This window comes from Pararge aegeria, chromosome 13 (genome assembly GCF_905163445.1).
Source record: "Pararge aegeria chromosome 13, ilParAegt1.1, whole genome shotgun sequence".
In the NCBI taxonomy this organism is placed as follows: domain Eukaryota; kingdom Metazoa; phylum Arthropoda; class Insecta; order Lepidoptera; family Nymphalidae; genus Pararge; species Pararge aegeria.
The window spans coordinates 6,924,827-6,948,007 of NC_053192.1; the positions used below are offsets into that span (position 1 = coordinate 6,924,827).

The window sequence follows — 23,181 nt, forward strand, 5'->3', positions numbered from 1 at the left end:
ACCAACAGTTCATAACCAGAAACTGTAACAAATTTTTGTAGTTAAGTACTTTTGCGAATAAATCGCCTTAGCCAAAATTAGAGAATTGTGAGTTTTTGAACATTATATCAGTATGTTGAATGGGTTACGTGCGTTATAATTTATCTCATATACTATTATACGCGTATTTTAATTTTGATGATGATTAATTGACGAATTACCCACTGAACAAATCAAAAACTGAAACACTAGATATTATTGCATCAGGCACGCATACTATAAGATAATATGAGCGTTATTTAAATAGACATACATGGATCTAATAAATGAATCGTTATGAAATTAGCAAATTCATAACGCCGAATTTTTAAACGTTACATAATAAATTTCAAGTTCAGGACCAGCCATTTAGTGTGAGATTTCCTACGACAGGCATTTACAGAAATGCATTCAAACCAAAATTCGACCTTAAAACGATGATACAACGCGACTTGTAGTAAATAGCTGGGCCTGTAAGCCGCTCGTTTCTTATCACTCCGCCTTACTCTTATTTATAAACAAAAAGTGTTAATCATGGGTTGAACGGTCCTTGAACTTTACCCACCTAGATGATAGGGCTTTGTTAGGACATCGTCTTACACAGGCTATTGACCCAAACATCGCACATTGCCAGGTCTACGACCGATGCATTGCGCAGTGGAATTAAGGTGGTTTTTTTCATGTTTCGACGTTCGAATTTTGACTATCAAAACAAACTATAATTTTTTTTGTCAAGGTTACTGTCCCTGCTTTCGTTTTGATTACAATTTTCTACTATTATTACTATCCGCTAAGTTATAACCTGAAAATTTGACATATGCATCGAAACTACTAGTACTTATCTGAATCGGTAGTGATAATATGGCTCCCCATGTAATTACTGGGATAAAGCTAAACATGATAATGGCTGGAATTTGAACCTACATTACAATCATTATAATATTTTTCTAACGAACGCAGTGCATTGCAAAAGGCCGGCGCGCTCTTTGCCAAAGCCGGATTTTTAAATTAGCTAACAGTGTTGGCTATTGGCAGTGGCCAATAGCAGTAAATACAAGACTAGCCAGTTTAATAATTAAGATCATTGGTGGTTTGATAGAAAGCTGAAAATATTGTGGTTTCCGGTTCGTCACTTTCAAACTCGCAAAGTTTATAGAGACCAACCTATCTGACGCAATCACACACATTTATTAGTTCAGACACGTTATCCAGTTGTCGTTTTCCTTAAGTACTTTTTATCTGCGTGATATCAATTTTCTCGGGTTTTGGTCAAGATACTCGGGAAAAAATCTCGTATAATTTTACGTAAAGTATACTTCCTCATAACTTAGAATCATATGAATTGTGAAAATAATGGTTTATGTACTCATTACTCTGAATATCCATAATAATCCTTATAAGATATTCTTTATTGATGTTTGTACAAGTATTAATCTCTATCTATGTGTTATTAATAAAAAGGTAAAGAGTAACTTTGTTTTTGTCTGTTTGAAGACGGCTAACCCAGAAGCTACTTAGTTCAATTTTAAACAGATTTGTCTCATTCGTGTATCCGTTTATTGAGACGTTTATATTAATAACGTAATTTTAATAGTAGCAAATTGCGGAGCCCGTTATGAGGTAGATTTATGATAAAGGATCAACACTTATCATATAATATATACCGTCGTTTTGACTTATGGACGTGCAGTGGTAATATTCATAGTCAACGTTATCACGAGAAAATATTATTACAATGCTATATTTTTTCCGTAACTTGAAATATTTTCCTATTAAATATATTTTCATGAATAAACCTTTAAATAATCAATACTTTTTTAGTTTCGACAATCGTATTAATACTACACATTCGAAGAAACACAGTACGTAATATTACATTTCATTCGCAGAACTACCTAGATCACGCAAATCAAATGATTACCACCGCTGTTGCTACAAGAACTACTACGCAAGCTTGAAGTAACACTATAGCTTTGCAGTCATTATAACTGTAATTAGCCTTCTATACAAATCTGTGTTCACATTACCTGATATTAATTAATTCATACAGGCTTCTTGTGTTTATATTCTTCCGCGTTGTGATCAGTTTAAACATAACTGTAAAATTATCTTTAATTACACTTCTTTGATCATGCTTTCTGCGTAACCATGGCTAATATAACTGTGCTCTGTAGGAAAGAATATAAGAATCCCCTTTTAAAGAACGTCTATTTTTGTTAAGTTAATACCGTATTTAATTTCATGATGTATGATGTAGGCATTCTTTAAAATTTCAGATAGATATTACTTTTGAGCAGGAATTTTTATTATGAATTAGGAATTTTAAATGAAATTGGCATGTACTCGTAAATTTTGATTTATGGGTAGATACTGGATAGCATAGTAAGAACTAATGTTTTATTCATGTTTTATTTTCCACAAACAGCACGTCGCGACGCGTCGATCAAACTTCTTCACCTTCAAGATACTTCCCATATTGGATTTAGCAAATATCCATCTGTTCACTGTAACCCCTTCTTTTTTCTATCATTTACTGACACCGTATACTGTATCCACTATATCCGGTAAAACACCAATAATGTACACAAACATACAGAAAATTTTCATAAGAACTTCCAACTTCCATAAGAAGACAGATAAGCGTATTTAATATTTCTTTAATTGTTTCTTATTTCATAAATAAACTCTAAAAAAATCTGATCTGAGAGTACCTATCTCATAACTTTTTCATTCCTTTTTAAGCATTTACCTACGTTCAAACGAACCCATTCTTTGTACCAGTTACAGGTCTCAGTCGAATAATTCTTCATAACTTAGAAAAAACAGTTTTAAAGTCAGTAAAATCGCATTTGCATTTGACAGACAAACAGACAGACAGACATTTGGTCAATCTAATACAGTAAGTATATCGAAGGTCTAAGACTTTTGATCGACGTGCGATTTGTAGCATCTGAGAAAATGAAACTTGAATAAAACATGAGGTCAGTTACCGTTACGTCACAGTTATTATGGTTTCTAGAAATATGTAGGTACATTATTATTTATGACTGTACAGATTTATTGAACAATCAATAAAACACTATAGTGAGCTAGCTGTTGCCCGTGTTGTTTGTTCGCGTTTATTACGGTTTTTTGCAAATCCCGGGGGGTTTTGAGATATAAAGTAGCTTATGTTACTTTCAGCCAAAAATGTAGTTGATTTGGTTGCTTATTAACACATTTTCGCATTAATAATATTAGTACGGATATGTGTATTGTAAGCCTAAAGCAGCATAATATATATAAGTTAAGTGCCTAATATCATAAGCTACATAATAATATTGTAACTACGCAACTCAGTCTCAATTTAGGCACGCGACGCAAAACTCGTCCCTGCTCTTCCGGGTACGACTAATCACAATATGTATTATTTAAGTAGTACGCATATACTTTACATATATTACCAATTATATACTAACTTGTTTTAAAAAAAGGAAGAACATAATTTACGCCCATTTTTAGGGATTCGCATAAAACGGAACCCAGAAAGGACCACCCTTTTTATGTGTAACGGACGTCTATACTCACGTGAATTTTTGATGGAGATTGCCTGAATAGTTTCGAACCTTTTTGGGGTTGTAAAAACCGAAACCAGCCGTGAACTTGATCGCACGACGCGGCACTTGATGAATTTACTCACGATAGTTGAAATTTTAAAATCAGGCTTTTATTAGAGACTTAGGTGGGTATTTAATATTATTGCTGTGAAAATCTTTCTTGCTACAGTCTCAAAATGAGGCACGAAGTTAGTCTAACAGTCCTTAAACTAAAATCGAAAACTTAGTTATGATTTCCTCATGGTCATTATTATAACGAAATAAGCTAATTTTCTTAAAAAAAACGTCCCCATATACCTCCAATAATTTCCCTTGTTGAATTATTATAGACTATTATATCGGGTCAAAATTTTAAAAGTATGGTTACTAGGTCAAGTGGGGTATCATAATATTATAATAAAAATACTTGATTTTAAGATTCTGTTTTTGATTTATTCTTCCCATAGAGTAAGTACTCGCTTTTAACTCTTGAAACAAATTGTAGCTGTTCTGGTAACAAAGACGTGATATTAAGTTGTGTAAAAAATCCAATAAAAAATTGTTTTTTTTTGTGTAATTTTTTCACCCTTCAGATCGGATATCGCAAGAATATATTGGTTACGGTACATTCCACCATTGCATCGACCTTAACGAAATTGTACACTGAGATACGTTGCATCGTAGATACGGAAATAGGATATATTTATCGGTTGAAAACCGTTTTATAAAATACCAAAACCAACGAGGACGAAGTCACAGGTAACGTCACTTACTATACTAGGTAAAGTATATGTATAGAGTAAACACGATGGTCTGTCACCGGTTAAGTTATGCCCATCCACTTCCAACGATACCAATCCCACGAAATAGGAAATAAAGTAGGGATATATGCCTACCTACACTTTTATAAAAAAAGTGAGTAACAAAAGCTTGGGTTCTTGTATAAATATATTGTCTTTCATCATTTGAAAGGTAAATTATGTTCTAATTAGTAAAAACAATGAAGTGCTAATTTGTTAGTCACGATGACAACTCTGCAAACAGCAAACTCTTAGCCACGACGCGGTTTATACGAAGGTATGGACTATAGAGGGCGTGGCGACGTGGCAAGAACGTGGATTGGCCGAAACTTTTTGAAATATATTTACTACTGATCTAGATTCTAGATCAAGGTATGTCTTATCATATTGACTTCGTTTTGATACCAATATTTCTCTTCTTCTAATTTTTTGGGAAAATTACAATGAATTATATAATTGTCTTTCTCCAGTATATCAAATGGGAGCAGAGCTTACAGGCATGGAAAAGTTATTTTAACAATAACAACATTTTCGATAAGTATCACGATAATGTTATCATAGTAAATTATCAACAGTGAAGCACACACACTCTTTAATAAAATCATGCGAATTGGAATTAAGAAATTATGTTCATGATATGACCAGACGGACAAACGTACATTTCCAATTAAGGTATTAATAAACTGAAGTAAAATATATTTGGTGCTCTCACTTTAACTAGTGCTAAGTTTCATTCTTTAACGGTCGCGAGGTCGGATGGCAATCTTGTAAAAACTTTTAAACTATCGCGAATGGTTTATTATAATGTTAAAATCTGGAAACTAGGATGAAAAGTAACACAGGTTTTTATTGAACGGGTGCACCTACAAAATACTCGGCAGCTTGCGTGTCTCCAACGGCTACTAGCGAAGTTAGCGACTTGTGCCATCGTCACATCCCTTATGTGTGTCTATTATAGGCTATTAACGTCCCACGGATTGGCATAGACTCCCTACATGATAGAGAATATGGTTCAAGAACATAGTACCACTACGCTGCTCCAATGCGTATTGGCGGGTTTATACAATTATGATCACATATTTGTGATAATAACCGCATTGCCCATGTCGTCGTCATATAAGTATGAACCACGCTTTATAGCTAATAGAACCCGTGGCAATGGCCAATGAACTTTCTTTGGCTTCCTTACATAACAACCGCTGAACAGTTTTAGTTTTGACACACCAAGTATTTCTATAACTAAGGACAAAGGGACTTCATGACGCGCGACGGTTACTTGCCCTTGAGATTCTATTAATATTACGCTATGATAAGAAGCTTTATTATTTAAATTGTTAGAAGTACTGAATTTTGATTATTCATTTGTTAATATCATCTTTGACAATTCCGAAGGCTTGTGAACGCCAAGGTACTTTATTTATTTTTAAGATCGCTAAGCTTTTTAACCGTTTTTTATCAATTTCTATTTGTATGTCTTTTTGGTTCCAATTTTGCACTAGATTGTAACTAATTAATGAACGAGACTTTAAACTTTAGTCTTTAATAAAAATAAAGTTTCACTCGTTTTCTTGACGATCTGTTTTTACACATTTAAAACGAATTGCGAAACGTTTTTGTTATAGGTGCCTATTGTGTTTCTTAAAAAACTCTTAAGTATGAAATAATTACTATTAGCGACATAAAGATTGTTTAAGTATTACCTAGAAGTAATACAATCTTTTGTACTAATATTACCTACTCATAAGAGTAGGTAATATTAGTACAAAAGATTGTATTACTATGAGGTACACACATTTTTTTCTATGTATGTTTATTTTATTATATATATTTATTCATAAAAATAAATTCTAAATAAAGACAAAATAATTTAACATTATTGTATGTGTAACGAAAATAAGATATTTTCTTAATCATCTTAAGATAGGTAGGTAGTTCATATAAGTAGCAAACGTTTTACATTTATCAATGTCGATTGTATCCGCAGTCAGTCGGAAGATATCTAAAGCTATTATCCTATAGCTTAGATTCTTGTAAGATACGCCCTATAGTTAGAGTTGCCCTGCGTCCCGCACTGTCACCGTATTTGACCATCCCATCGCTTATTAGGTACTACATGAGTCTACGAGAATGGTTTGGAAAGAGCACCAAATCATTATTTAGAGCAGCGGTGTCCAAAGTAGAGATAGCCCTAATTAATGCTAACTTTCGTAAGGAGACGGCATCCTAAAAAGAAGAAGAAGATAAGTTTAACATATGACTTTGTAAAAAAAAAAATTTATAATAAATAAAATAACACAAACTTTGATACAATAATTTTAATTTGTAATTTTATACTTTTGATACGGTTGAGATCACTTACACATGCATGCCATATTGCCATGTATATATCTATTATAGTGTAGTTAATAAGCCGTATGTCGGGTTTTGGGCATCGGAGGAGAAAACGGCCCGTTTTGGTTTCTAGAAGTTTCAAGTAATGGCAATCCTATCTATAGTTCATATTATTAAAGAATACTACGGCAAAAAGTCTATAGTCTGCGCCAAACATTAAAATAAACTTTTAAAATGTCATGATCGGTTCGAGGCCAGGGTGTCATTGATAATTATTATTTGACTTGTGGTCGAGGAATGTCTTCTGCGCTCTATACGTTTCGCGTTAGAGTTTGCGTAGGTGTTTTATACGCAATATAACCTATATAGATAACAGTTTAGGATCTGATCTCCGATCCTCTAACATCAAATCTGTAAAAATGTGCTTATCTGGATAAAATTGGAGGAATATTGAAGGATAATAATCGGTGTACTCCCGCGTCTCGAATAGCACGTTAAGCCATCGGAGCTGGTTATTACTTACCTATAACTAACATGTTATAATATTCGTTACCAAGAAAACCAACCCACAGTAGAGCAGCTTGGTGGGCGTAAGTTCAAAATCCTACTGGCTCCTTTGTCTCGATGTCAGAAACAGCATGTGAAAATATTTCTTAAAGCCCACCAACCCGCATTAGTGCTGCTAGGTGGGTCCTGTAGCTGTGGGGACATAGTCTGATGATGATGATATGAGTTTGTTTTTTGTCATCGCACAACTACAATTGCGCAATATCATTGTGTTTACTGTTTACATGTTATGATACATGGAGAATCCGCTTTCGCTAGCTTTCGCCTTGCTTTATGAAGAATATAAGTATGAGTGACGCATATTGCGCGTCGTGCCGGTACTCAGCAGTCATTTCTGCGCAATTATCTAGATCCGCGCTCGCTGTTCACCCTACACGAGGCTGGGGCAACACGTGTTATACGATTAAACACGTGTTGGCCCCAGGTATAACATATAACAACTATACAGCTAAAACGTAACGCTTCACATCTTCTCAATCTTTTTACGCCGTTGTTACCAACGGGGCGTATCAAAACTATTTCGTATGCAGCTTGGAAATTTACTATAATAAATAAATCGATTACCGCGGTATATAACCGAAGTTAATATTAATAAAGTCATTAATAAAAATATATAAATATAAATTTTGTTAATAATATTCAAAATGTGATATTTTTGTTAATAATATTCAAAATGTGTTATAAATGTGATATTTTAGATTTACGATAATATACATTAATCTCCTTAGAAATAAACGTGGCGTAACATCGATATACGTAGGTAGTGTTTTTTTCACGCTCTGACATTTGAAAGTATTACAAACCCTATGTAACATGAGAAAATAATAAATAAATAATATTTCGAACTTATTTAGTTTCGTCTGGAAACTTTATTTGTTTTTGTTTTTGTAATGTTGCACAAAACAACAAATCTTTAACTTCTATTAGGTTATTAGGTACGATTTCAAAAATACTTATTATTCAAAAGTATATAGAAAAAGTTTCCAAATTGCGTGTTATTCGGATTAAGCAATAACATTGTTTCGTGTTCTACTTTTCCGACAAAATTACACATATGGTAACGGTTTAACTTTCTTTTTTAACGGTTAAGATAATTTATCTCTTTTGCTGAAAACGCATTTAAAATATCGATTATCATAGTAGAATCCAGTAACTAAGTCCACATTTTTGCATTACTGTGACTTTAGTAATAGTTTGGTAGTTTTAACATTGTACATAAGATATAAATCAAGTCAACATCACTTTGTGGTTACCCAAGAAATATTGCTATGTGACTGCTATTGTCTCTGGTCAAAATTCCTGCGCACGCGCAACTATGAAGAGTTGCGCGTGCGCAGTTGGTATCATTTCTACAACACATGGTAGTAATAATTAATTACTTAATATGAATTCGCATTCATGAAAGAATTTCCGGTAACTTTGCTTTATTCCCATTACATAAAGTGTTATCAGCAGTAGATAACGTGCACATAAGTTTCGAAGTACAAACTATACACACAAAATGATATAAAGGTTAGTAGGCCAAATGGCTGCAAAGTTCAGTAAAGGGTACTTATATTATCAACGTGCAAAGTGGTAATTGAAAGGAGATAAATTTTACCGTCTACGGCGCAGCGATATCAGCCGTTAGCCTAATCTTTTAATTGTGTATGTATCATTGACCTATTACAAACTAGTATTTCGATTTTTAGTCAAATGCGCAATAACATATTTTATTCATGGCTAAACTCTGTCTATCTGTATATTTTATCTTGATCTATAAACGAATTGAGCTGGTTTGAGAGTCGGGCATGCGTCGCGACGGCACGCTCGGCCCGCGTGGTTAGATTCACACGCACAAATGATTTCCTTATCTATTCTATACACTATAAATACATAGCAGCCTTAGTATGTAGTGTGAATTAGTGGCCCAGTTATATATATACTAAGGTATAACTAGTTATAAAGGATGCCTTAGATTTACTATTGGTACTAATGTGGTTGTATGCAATTGATAATTTAGATGATCATGAAGATCTTTTTTTGGACCAAGCAGATGGCTCACCTGTGGTAAGAAGAAACCCATCGCTTGTAAACAGAGCCACACGTCGCAGAGTGCAAGAAACACGTCCTACAATATGCGGCCCTGTGTTCATCAACCTGATGCGGTGAAGCCTCATTTGCTTTTAATTACATCGGCAACCACGCCATTCAGAGCTCATAGTTGCTCATAGTTATGCTGCTTGGCGGCAGAAATAAGCATGGCGGTAGTACTTCACCGGACGAGCTCTTTCACAAAAAGATCTTTTACTACTAAAATTTCCCGCATCACTACCTTAAAGAAGCTCCTACGATACCCGGACTATGGCTTAGGTTGACGTATGGGCTGACAAGGCGGGTTGAATGAATGATGGAAACCCCGTCTCCTACTTAGTGTGTAGCCTTTGTTTCTACCTGGGATTAAATATAGTCGATCTCTATTCGATTGTCCGGGTCATTGGGTCTTCTGAGATGTATAGCGTTAGAGCAAAGCCCCACAGGGTGTAAAGACACGCCTCATTCACTGGAGTAAAGGGCAGCTATTTTCAACCAATTAATGATGCTAATCTTCACCATCGAAATTTAACGTTAAACAATAATATAAAATCCAAAACTTTGTTTTATAATATACACACCACCGACCAAACATTGCAAGTGATTCTTATCAACAAACGTGTTCAAAGTTCCAACAAAACTCCTTCTGACCTTCATCAAACGTTGGGTGTGAGCCGCGTTAGTATTCGTACTTAGCAACAATGTTTTACACACAAGCTATTCTTGTAAGACAAAATAATTTTGTCACATATTAGGGCCTAGCTTATCGCCCGCGAATTCGTCTGACTTTGATTCGGCTTTTCAAAATCCCCTTAACATTCCTAGTACAATATTACCAGAAGATCGGTTTAACTGAGTCGTGTCGTAGGAAAAAAAAAGCTCATTACGGATATCGAAAGTTCGAAAAGTAAAATCGCGTAAAGTTCAATAAAAAACGCATAATGATTTTGATCACACTTAAAAACCATGACCCGGTTAATATGCTCACGTTGCATAATATCGATTACGAATCTCATTTTAATACAAACACGCTGCATACTTATTCGCTTGAGCGAATGAGTATTTGTCAAACCGTAGGAGTTTAGTAAGGACAGTAAGGTCTGAATAATGAACCTACGTCGAAGTTTGAAGCCGATTTGTGATGTCGCGTTATCGCCGGATGGATTAAGGGCAAGGCCAGTGGGTTACGGACAGCACCTAATGCTCGTTAACAACTTTGCCATTTCCTGGTAATTGTTGAAGTTACTGTACCGAATTAAACAAAGCGATCGGACCAGTTCGGCATTGTGTGGTAATTTTATTGTTCCGGTTATATTTAACTGGTTTTAATGAAAATGAATAGCGTATGATACTATCTTAATAAAATCTAGTTAAGTATTTCTAAAGCATTTTGAGGGAAAAGATTTATCTTGAGTTTTCTTAAATCGCTAACATGTTTTAAAAACTACTAGTAGGTTATACTAAGTATTTAATACGGTTTACTTATTCTTAAAATTTTAAGGATGATTATTTACGTTGAGCACTGTTGACTCAAATATTGTAACGCGACGCGTTAAGACTCAGATAACTACTCAGGTACTTTCTATGGCCAGGATAACACAAAAACACCCGAAGCATGAAGACATAAATTACAATGAATATATTCAGTAGTGAATGCATTACTGGCTATTGAGGGATTCATTCTCTTGACCCCTGGCGGTGTATTTATTCACCAATCCACTAAAATACTATCATTTTGTTTACCATTACATGAATATGCAATGCCCAGAAAAACTTATTGTAGTTTCGGGACAGTAAAAGTTACCTATTGTTTACCTATCTACTGTTGATAAGAAACGATTTAGTAAATAAATTTATCGCCTCACCCTGTATTGATGCAACTTAAAAAAAAGATTCCAAAATTTGCAAGATTATGCTATCACTTATAACTAACACAACACTGCCTATAGTCTAATTTTTCTTACCTGTCTGATAATGTAAACATCTTATATCTTTTCGTTGCTTTTTAGTGTAAAGTGAATTTTAAAAAGTTAAGAAAATAATAAAAACACACACTTACATAAAATTTATCTCTTTTTATTTTTTTTATTTGTTTTTATTTTATCATACTTGTTTTTTTTAATATTTTTAAAACAATCTTAATACGAAAACGTAAAAAAAGGAATAAACTATAATATAGGAAGGAAGAAATTATTATTATTAGAAAAACAAGTTAGAAAAAATTGAGTGTACCTTCACGGGGCTACATAATAGGTTATTAATAGACGGTGTCACTTACCTCCATAACTACATAGACATATGCTGGACTGTCCATGCAGTCGTGCATAGCCACGAGGTTCGTATGATGCAGAGCTGTCAACTCGCGCAGGATTTTGATTTCCTTGACGAGGATCTCCGACGCCTTTTGTATGCCCTTTTTTGTGACCACTTTTACTGCCACCGATTGCGATGGATTCTGGAACAATTGAAATTGTTATAACGCCTCAATATTAAAATATATATTGATCAGTATGCCTTCCTTTCTACTAATAATTATCATAGCTTATAACAGTCAACTGCAGTCAACTGCAGTCAACTTTAGTACACTAAAGACATCCAACGGTAGGGTTTGCCCATAATCACCACGCTAGGTTGACTGGTTGGTGATCGCAGTAGATGGTAGGACGCTGCTGCCCATAATCCGACCCTTAGTTGCATACGACATCCGCGGGAAGTAAAGCGGTGGTGACAATTGTGTTTTGATCTGCAGTCACCAAGCGGCACTTATATTACCGATGTGAAGTACGTTTCGAATCATGGACAGCATATTATATATAGATAGAAGAATGCTACTAGGAAGTCGAGCCATCATCTTCATTATCAACCCATTACCGGGCCACTATAAGGCTTCCTCTCAGAATGAGAACGGTTTAGGCCGTAGTCACCATGCTGGCCAAGTGTTGATTGTAGGAGTATTTTATATTAAAATAGACTAGCGACCCGCCCCGGATTCGCACGAGTACAATATTGATATCAATTTGGAATGATTAATCATACAATTCAGTAGTTCATTATTTAAATCTATCTCGTAAACCTTACGATTTGCCAGCGTTTGCAATGTAAGATGTGTGTTACGACCGCGACCATCATAGATCTTTGAATTTATTTGGTTTTCTCTTATAATATGCACGTTAACTTCATAAAAAAAAACTTAAATCACTCTATCTATGGCTTAAAAATTACATTAAAACCGGTTCCGTAGTTTAAATGATCAAAGTGTACAAACAGCGGGAGCTAATTTGTTTTATAATATGTAAAGGTTTGCTGTCCTTTGTCGTTTTTCTTTGGTTGCTTCGTTGTTTCTACATCTTGAATCAGATAACATTGCAGAATATTACACAATTACTAGGTAATAGGTATAATATCGCAAAAAAAATTACGTCAAACAAATCGGAAACGGGAGAAATTCCTATTCAGTTACGTAATTTTTACATAAATGATATCTTGTTTTGTGATTTCTGAACGTAATTTTAACAACAACGCAATGAAGCAAATGATGACAACAGTTTTAGGAGCAACAGTAAAAAGATTTTTATCATAGGATTTTTAAAATATGTCTAGCTAGCTAGCACTACGAATTTGCTTAGGATTCATCAGGATACTTCCTAATATTAAATGTTAAGACGTTAAAAATATGTTACTCACTATAGGTGATCAGTTACGGCTAGGTCACATTATGGTAAGTGACAAAATCAGACCACTGATGGGAACTTAGCTCAGAAAAAAACCGAGCACGATCTATATTATATGCCACTATGATAGTCATAATATATTGGGCTTATGATTAAAGTTAATTGAACTGTTCGAACTGACATGTTTTATATATACATTCGTTGGGTTGGGTATAGATATCCGGTACTTGATTTTACAAATGTTTTTTGCTTAGGAGCTTTGTCTGGGTTAAACTTGGTCCATATACACTGTTTTTGGATTTCGGAAATGCATTTTGAATTAATTACGATAAAAATAAATTTCACTAAAAATTGCGTATAACGAAATGCAGCTAGATATGTATCATCCCATCCCCTAGAATCTGACACTAAAAAGGTATATTTAACATAGGATATTTAATACATAGGTCAAAATCTATTTTAAGAAGCTAGGTTAGATTAGGTTAGAACATAAAAGACCATTGAGAGCCGAGCGAAGCGGAGCGGAGCGAGGCGTCCCCTAGAATCTGACACTAAAAAGGTATATTTAACATAGGATATTTAATACATAGGTCAAAATCTATTTTAAGAAGCTAGGTTAGGTTAGAACATAAAAGACCATTAAGAGCCGAGCGAAGCAGAGCGGAGCGAGACGTCCCCTAGAATCTGACACTAAAAAGGTATATTTAACATAGGATATTTAATATATATGTCAATATTCCTATGTAAAAGAAGTGAGGTTATGATTTATAAAAAAAATCATTACTCGAAAACTATACTTTTCCGACAAAGAGGAAAGGTGGGGGGGCTTCCCCTACACCCCCCCCCCCCTCCCACTCCCACCCTCGTACGCAAGTACCGGATATCTATACTTTTACCCATTCGTTTTATACTCCAACTCTAAGAGCTTTTCATATTTATCTTCGAGTGTTCTTTTCGGTTTCAGAAACGGTTATAGGTAGACTATCACCGTTTCTGAAACCGCCGAACTCCTAACTAGTAAGTTAGGAGTTCGGCTTCACTGTCGGGGGCCGAGTTCGCACCTCTACATTTTCTAAGATATGTGTGATTTAATAAATAAATATATCATTTGCATCAGCTGTGAAGGAAAACATCGTGAGGAAATCTGCATGCCTGATTTCTTCATAATATTCTTAAAGTCGTGTGGAGTCAACAAAACCGCACTGGGCCAGCGAGGTGGACTACGGTCAATACTCTTCTCATTGTCCCGAAGAGAGTCGTGCCCTGTAGTGGGCCAGTTATTGGTTGATATGATGTTGACGATGATTTTATTTTTCAGTAAGAATACCCCGACCTCTGTATTTTCGAAAAGGTCAATCCAAGTCAGGATTTGATGAGAGGGTTCCATGGATATTGCGTTTGTTAAATGATTAAGCTGTAAGATTATAAGAGCTATTGAAGTAAGCTGTTTTTTTATTTACTTTTTTTTCCCATGCGAAAGTATCTATACTTTACAGAAAACTAAAAAGGGTGTTGCTAGGCAGACACTATTGTTTTTAAACTCTAAATTATTATGTAAAAGTATTTATTGTATTTATTGTTCAAGTTACAGAAGTGACAGTATACACAGCTGTGTTTGTGTTACGTGTTAAAAATTATATTATTAAAAATATTATGAATAAAATTAAATTAACGTAGGTAGGTAGGTACCTACCAAATTCTTTTTAATATAATTTTATAACCTAGACTGACAATTTTAATAAAAGGCCTATTAAATGCAAAGGCAGTATCCTGTTTAGTATTGAAAGCTATAATTAGGACTAATTTTATTATTATATCACGATTTTAAAACTAAAAATTGAAAAGGAGTTTTTATAAGTGTAAATATTAATAAAAGATCTTTTAACACACGAAATTAATAATCAATCTAATCAATATCTTCAACAACTTGCATAAAGTAGTTCTTTCTTTACTTTTCTTACTCTTCCTTGAAAATAAATTCAATATAGTTACTAATGCCTATGTGATAAGGCCGCCTTAGGACCCTAGCACTCAGTACTTCTGTTTCCTTGTATCGGTTCTTTGTGTTTTTTCTTATAAAGTTTTTCTATTCTATTCAACTTGCCATCTAAAGATTTTTATTAGTCTCATTAATTATTAACTCTTGCGTTAAACGCCCAGACTTGACTGTAAGTTTGAAGGCTATATTTAGTGCTGAGGCGTCAGTTGATGCGATTTTATTTGCTTACATCTAGAAGGGAGCCGGTGGTGCACCGACGTTGGGCTAACATTAGCCCGGCCTACATTCCGTACAAACTGCAAGCATAGGCACCGATTACTGCTTGACCTGATTTCAACATAGGTACCACGCCACATTGTAGCATCACTCCAACCATTCCAACGATAGAAATAAGGTATAACTAGAAACTTATTCAGTTATCAGCTTTGAATAACATTTACATTTAAATTTAAACATATTAAATCGCCACCGTCAGACTCGGTCGCTTATCAGCAAGGTTTTCATTTAAATATTAAAGTATTAAATTATAAAAAGAAACTCTGATAATATTCATAAACCATATGGCACATCTTTTATTAATACATACTCATAACTCTTTTGTATAAAAATCATTGAGTCAATAAATGATTTTAATGAGAAGGTTCAGAAACTAAACCTTCTTTGAATGAAAAAGGTCTGTACTTAGCTTAGTCAATGGGAGATAAAACTGCGTATGATTTGTAATAGAGATATCGAAATTAGTGGTTGGATACATATTATCAACCAATTTATTAAATTAGTAACCTAGAAAGTAACAAGAAGTAGTAGTAGTCGTATTATTAGAAGCTGTTTAGAAGCTGTTTAACAGAAGAGGTTTGGAAAAGTAATATTTCCATAAACATTTTGTAGAAGTTTGACTAGGATATTTTTTAGGTAAGATTTTCTTTCTCTAAAGCATACATACGTCCCTATCACTTTCAAAGAACACAACTTCTTTTTGTCTAGTTAGAGGCTTTGGCGTTTTTCGTTGCCACCGTATCGACATAATCTAGAAAAGCGATTCAACGGTACGATACTTCTTTGGGGTTTAATATAACTATAATTTCTATGACAGATGTAAGCCCGCTACCATCTTAGACTGCACCATTTTTGACCACGGCTAGCATGGACAGAGGACATTTTCTCTCTCCGAACATGAGCGAACGGGTGGAAATAATTTCCAAATATAACGTACGTTTAATAACAGAAGTTTTAAATTAAACTGCGGTAAACTTCTCATTTCCCCGTTGTCGTGTTTTGGCAGGTAGACAGTTAAATTGTATCCCTTGTCTGTGGATATAATCGGGAGATACAATTTTTATTGTCCTGCCCATGCCCTAGCCGTGCAGGTGAGATTGCAGTCGAGGGCTGACTTCTAATGGAAAACTAAAAAAAATATGTAACATATTTTATCATTTCGTTTATTTTAATCGATCTAGCAATAACAATGTCTCGCAAGTAAACAACCGTAGACGGGCAAAGTTGCAGGTTACCGTTAGTATTCATATGTAAATAAGAATATGGTCTGCGGAAAGAATATGCAAATAAACACGTGGGTGTAAGCATTTTAAAAGTTTTACGGACCGATTGCCGCCTTACGTTATGTTTATAGTTTATACTTGTTTATATTTTGTAACCTAGTGATATTTTGGTCGACACATCGCACGTGCCTACACTCTATGATAATATTGCCCTTGGAGTGCACTGCGCGTGTCGTATTATGCAGCGACGCTTTGTCTCGCCGGTTTTACACAAAGCGCTGAAACCAAAACCCAAAACAGTACATATTTTTGTCACTCCTCATACACCTAATTCGAAAGCCACTTAATTTTACGTTTAAATAATGTCAATAAGATGTTAAAAAAATTATAATGTCATTTCTATTTCTCAGAATTCAGAAAGTAATTTCTCTTATATTTTCTAAGAGTACCGTAATAACTAAAAATATTTAGGTTGTGATTTGATGAAAGGTAGCGTTAGGCACCTTAGGCTTAGCTTACTAGGTCTAGATATAATGCGCTATACGAATTATTTGAACCACGCTTCCGCCTACCACTACTGATAATAGATCTTATATTAATTTTCTATTATTTTATCGAATCAACATTTTCAGGAAGCCGCTTCGCTTTTATTGCACGCAATTCCCAGACAAAATATTTGAATTCAAGAACACCTCTTATTGTCTAGGCCAACATTTTAAAATAATAAGTAAACTGGTCGTTACTTATCTTATCAGAAATTAAAACTTCACGTACAAAACAGTTTAGTAACTAGATCATAAACCTTAAAAGCTTCAGCAAGAGACTACCTGGCTTTCACAATTTGAGTGGGGCAAGGATAGCTTGCGATTGCAACAAAATGCCGCATGAATTGCTAGAGGGATTGGTAGATTATAATGCACGCCAGTAAATTAAAGACACGTGCAAATAAATCGAGTTGTATTAAACCTAGTTTGGGTGTAATAAATATAGATACAAACTAGTATGGCAGCTGAGCTAATGGCAGCTGCATAGAAACATGCATTAAAATTGTTCCCTTGCATCAGACAAAGCCTCTGCAATTAACTATGCTATGTTATCTACTTATAAATGTCGTTCTACTTCTATGAATGAATTCTAGTATAAAATAGAATGATTAATATAATCAAAGCAATGTTTATTAATCCAAAATTTTATTCAGAATAATGATTTATGATTTTTTTTTCCTAGTTAATAGTATGCTATTATTTATTCTACATTAGCTATTTAGGAAGTATAGAAAATAGTCATGTCAAAAGAGCGCTTACTGTCCACTGTGTGATTTTTCCGATTAAATGGTAATGAAGATGATGTTTATTAGGTATACCTAAAAATCTACCAGTCCCAGATTTATATAACAATTCCTTTCTAATACATGTATTTTTTTTATTCTTTAGGTGAAGATGTGAAAACTACCTTTGCTGTATAATTAAATAAAAGGTAATAGTGATGCATTGTAAACTGTATATTTTGAGTATATTGTCATATATACAAGTATGTTGCATTTATAATAGAAGTGGGCATTATTTATTATACAAAATTATACTTAATGATTTTCTACCAGTCAGTTTAATTTCAATAAATTAGGAAAATTAAAAAAAGTAATTTGCTCAAAAAGAAAAGGAGAGCAGGACAGCGGTGAGGTTCGCCACCTTCCAGCTGTCAAATTGTGGCACACAATTTAAAACCTCGTATATTTTACAATTGGTACATACTAGTCATAGTAACAGTTTAACATGCTATCTGAGTTGGTGGTATGTTTTTTTCATATAATCATCAGTATACTAGAAGTGTATCTATCATCATGTTCATCATCGTATTATCTGGAGTCTATTATTAATGTACCACAGCTGGGCACAAGCCTCATGTCAAAAAGGAGCATGCTACTACCCTGCCTGCTTTAACAATTATTATTATCACAGTCCACTAATCCGCACCGGGCCAGCATGGTGGACTACAACCTTAACCCCTTCCCATTGTGAAGGAGACTTGTGTCCTGTAGTGGGCTGGTAATGATTTTAGATGCTAATGATTATCATAATATGTTAGTGACCTGAATTCAACATGTTCACTGAGGAATGGGGAGGCACACTCCTAATTCAATAACTCTGAGGGGTAGTACTCAGGAGCTTTGTCCAGAAAAATCCCATACTTATCAAATTTTAATCAAGCTCTTGATAAAGCACATTGGTTTAATGGTTAGCAGGCATTAACCAACTGGGTCATTCCTGTGTTGGGTTCCAGGGCATGAGGGGATCCTGGCACAACACTCACTGTACAAACCTATTGCAACTACCATAAACTCATTCCCTGGAGAAATTCCCAGGTAGCTATATTGTAGAGTGAAAATTAAACCATTCAACAGGAGGGCTGTTGAATGGTTTAATTTTCATACGTACAACGGACGGTCCCAGACCAACCAAGTGCGGAAAAGGCCCAGGAACAGAAGAAGGAGGGCTGCATCTGAGGTATTGGCACTCAACAGGAAAACCTATGCATCGTAGTGCAACATTAAAATGGCACTGTGGGCTTAACAGGCACATGTTTAGCCTAACGCTGCAGGATACAGATCTATGTACTTTTCAAGGAGGCTGCAGCCTCTGCTTTTAATCCATACCTGCCCTGTGTTAATACATAAACTTAGCAAGCTTTTGGGGAGGTATAAAATACAACCAAAAGATGCTAAATCTCTTCTTGGGAAGAAACTGCTGCTTTTCCTGGTGGCAGCCAATACTTGACAGCAGCGTCACAATAGTTTATTGTTGACAGCCAAAGTGAAACCAGGGACCAGGCAAACCTGAGCCGCAAGCAGAAGAAGAAGAAACCAATGTGGTACTGAGTATTTTTAAATAAAAAAAATTGATACAAATTTTTGCCCTAACACATGATTTTATGATCTGTAGCCAAACATTATAACCAACACACAACTTTTTTCTTTGTATATCTTATAAATCATAAAATTCAAACTTCAATCCTCATGTATTCCGATCAGTGTTAAAAGGGTATTATTTAGAACATTCTAACACATAATAATATTGGATTGGATATCTGCTATTATTCCTCAGGTAAATAATCAGCCTTTAGTTTAATAAGCTTTAGTATTCTATATATTTTTAGGTACAATGTTTATATTTAGTGTATCATTGCTCTTGTTTATTTGTAACTAGAAAGTCTTCTGTAATGACTATTGAAGACATTATATTAACTAATGACTAATTATTAATTGCTTGTAATTCTTGTCTTTTTCCTATGGTAGCCATAACTGTGTATGAAATTTAAAAATCTAATAAATACTTCTTAGCTAATTACAAACAAATGACTGGTTATTGATATGCTGATTGATCTTCTTCTTTCTGAGGAAATAAGCTATTTAATTACATAAGTCCCACACAGAAATAGGGTCCAGGACCATATTTGAAGAAATAATAATAGATTTTATTTTTATCAATGTTTCAGGTAATGGTTAGTCTTGATTGTTCAAATAATTATAAAACAATTTTAACACACTTGGTATGCACGAGTTAATTAAAGGTAATTCTTATCATAATATATTATCAAAGGCAATAAAATAATCAGTTTTTACATTTTAGTATTAAACAGTTGTTGCTTAACTAGTATTATAATTTTGAGATTATTTAATTGATGACCTATTACATATTTCAAATTTGGCATACACCAAAATAAATTTCTAAGTATATATAAAAAATTTAATATTTAAAAGACTTCCAGTAATTGTATTGTTGGTTATTTTATATTATTTTGTTTTTTTTTATAATAAAAGGATGTTTTGATTGCTTCCTACGTCTAGCTTTTCGCTTCTCTGAGCTTAACTGTGTCAACATTCGTAGTTGTAACAAATCGATATCACCCCAAACGGATAAATCGTTCTTCTAACCCTAGTTCTAATTATGAACGACTACGGAAACAAATGTTTAGAATGTTATAACGTCAAAAATCGATCATAATGTAGAAAGGAAATGAGATTACCTTTCTTTTCCTTCCTTTGTAGACCATGGCAAAGGCTCCATGGCCTATTATGTCTTGCTTGGTGAACTCGTATTCACCAACCTGAATAACTTCCATTTTCACAAGAGCTTTTGCTTTAACCACTGACATTTTGAATCCTTTTTAAATTACACTTTAGACAAAGATCGATAACACAAATTTGGAATACTCGTTTTATGGAACTTGACTAAGCGCTACATTCTGATTTTGAGCTCCTAATCACTTCCTTTAAGTCTCCACGTCCTGGTTACGTTACACTTTAAACAGGCAGCATTTAAACTTTCATTGTTACCGTTCTGAACCACAACATACAATGAACGCAAAACGTATAAAAGTGATTTTATTTTGTGAGTTGTGACTTGTGTTTATGGTGTTGTTTGATTTTGCGAAGTAAAGTAGAGTTGCTATATTTAAAAACATAATTTGAGATTGCCAGAGGTAGAGTTAAAATTATATTTTAAAATACGCATGATCTATCTTCTAAGTTTCATAGATTTGTTAATAAGTCTGACAAAAAATTTAAACTTTATAAATTATATAGGATGTTAAAGTTACTAAGAATAATTATTGTGCAACTATGCGCGCCATCTCTTTGTCTATTGAAAAAACTTCTCACAAGTTTTTCCTAATCTTTATAGATGTCGCTGTAAAAGGAAAATTAAGATACTGAATTATTTTGTTTCTTTATACAGATGATTATGATTTTTTTGCCTGAGTTAGCGGAGCAAATATTTTCTATGTTTTGTACATTGTAACAACTGCAAAATAGAGTTTTAGATAGTGCTCTATTTTGTAGTCCTTTTTTTGTTTGGGATTTACCTCAATAGGTCAAATACAACAATTTGACTAGCAACACTAATAATACAAAATATTATTACTGTAAAAGTATTTATTATTTATGACAAAAGCTGGTAAAATAAATAAAAGATTGACAAAACTTCATTTCTATTTTGCATGAATAAAAAACATAGTTGTTGCATTCATCTTGAAAAAGAGCTATGATTCTCTCTTCTTGGATATTCAGACTATCTCTTTTGGTCTCCCAAATCTTCAATACTGTCTTCATCAATCTGAGAAAAACAAAATATATTTTAACTTTTTATTCATTACAATTCTGATGACCATATAAAAAATCATAAACAAATATTCTAAACAAGTATTGAAGGCTCAATCATTACAATCTTTATGAAATATATCATGTACATCTTTGCCTGTAACTTGTAAGACTTGTGTATAAGACGCACAAACAGTGTTAGCATTACATTACCTCAGATTTGTACTTGAACCTACTGTGTACATGTTAAAAAACTAAAATTATAGTTGCAGTTTTAAATTGATTAATAATGTATACTTAACTTTATCTCACAAACACAACTTTAGACTTAACAAAAATTAGCAATTTGAATTCCATTTTACCTCTGGCCACTTTTCAGGTATTACATCAAATAGGTCATCCTTCACATCACCTTGGATTACAATTTCATCGTCACCTGTTACTGATGATCCACATGCAAATTTGGTGCCAAAGAACTTAGCTGCCACTTTCAAATCAATATCTGAAAATTAAATTTATATTAATCTTATGATGTTTACTTATCATCTATACCAAATTAGTTTGCATCAAACATGTTAGAAAAGTTGTACACTCAGTATTACTGTCACACCAGCATACAGTCTTAGTAAGGTTGCCAATAGAACATTAGTTGTCCAATATTATTACCTTTATCATGGCTATCCTAGATATTATCTTGGTTTGACATAATTGATTATTGAAGGAAGGAATAAGTCAAAAATGTCTTACCAAAAGTACTTAAGCCAGATACAACTGTGACCGATTTCTTTTTGCCTCGAGGAGCTCGGGAGACTTGCACTAACTTGGGAACATCTTCCTTTTTCTTAGACTTTAGCATACCCTTTCCACCTCGCTTTTGGCGTTTCTTTTCTTCCTCACCACCAGCATTATCTTCTTCATCTGAAGAAGTTATCAACAATTAACTGGACGATTACTCGAGCTAACCTCACATTTCCAAATGGAACCACAAACTCACCTATCTTTACTTTTTCGAACTCTGTTGGTAAATTTTTCTCTAACCATTGTTTACATTTATCATATTCAGGATAATATTCGCAATATTCTATCGGCATCGAACAGTTTCCACAGTACTGAACCTTTACCGGGTACGTTACCCCAGCTCTAGGTCCTAATGACAAATCCCTGTCCGCCATTATAGTATCTAATACTTGAAATTTAATGCACCCTATTGCATAGTACCCTAATTATTTCCTATACTAAATGGTTTAAGAAAAAGTACAAGTCTGTAATTTTTATTTCTTCAAAATCACCAAGCAGGTACATGAATGACATAAATTGACAGAAAAGAATTAATTTGACATTGACAATTATTGTCTATTCTCTACTCATTGTCTATCACAGTAGATATTCTACCTATATTCCATACTATAAGCCAACAACAATTATTCATTGTAAGGTAAACAATTTCAGCAGTTTAACAGTGCTTTGCATTGGCGCTGACCATTAACCCCAGTCATGGTGCCTCTTTGATTTTTGTATCCTCTTTGCTTTCTGGTAGAATCTTTGCATCGTTC

At 34.0% G+C, this 23,181-nt stretch overlaps 2 protein-coding genes across 4 annotated transcripts in view; both read right to left on the reverse strand.

The window, feature by feature from the left end:
* LOC120628980 (serine/threonine-protein kinase unc-51) overlaps positions 1–20,945 on the reverse strand; it is a 52,078-nt gene extending 31,133 nt beyond the window's left edge. For all 3 annotated transcript variants that reach the window (XM_039897688.1, XM_039897689.1, XM_039897686.1), the window contains exons 1-2: positions 20,557–20,945; positions 11,643–11,819 (exon numbers count right to left, since the gene is read on the reverse strand). In XM_039897688.1, the coding sequence (XP_039753622.1) occupies positions 11,643–11,819; positions 20,557–20,685 (306 nt within the window). In that variant the 5' untranslated portion in view covers positions 20,686–20,945. The remainder of the gene's footprint in view (positions 1–11,642; positions 11,820–20,556) is intronic.
* A 529-nt stretch (positions 20,946–21,474) lies between these two features.
* Positions 21,475–22,941, reverse strand: LOC120628714 (density-regulated protein homolog). The gene is made up of 4 exons (XM_039897290.1): positions 22,623–22,941; positions 22,376–22,546; positions 21,991–22,130; positions 21,475–21,644 (listed from the first exon to the last, which is right to left on the reverse strand). Exons 1-4 carry the CDS (start codon positions 22,798–22,800, stop codon positions 21,600–21,602), a joined length of 534 nt encoding a protein of 177 aa, XP_039753224.1. The 5' UTR covers positions 22,801–22,941; the 3' UTR covers positions 21,475–21,599.
* Positions 22,942–23,181: the final 240 nt, after the last annotated feature.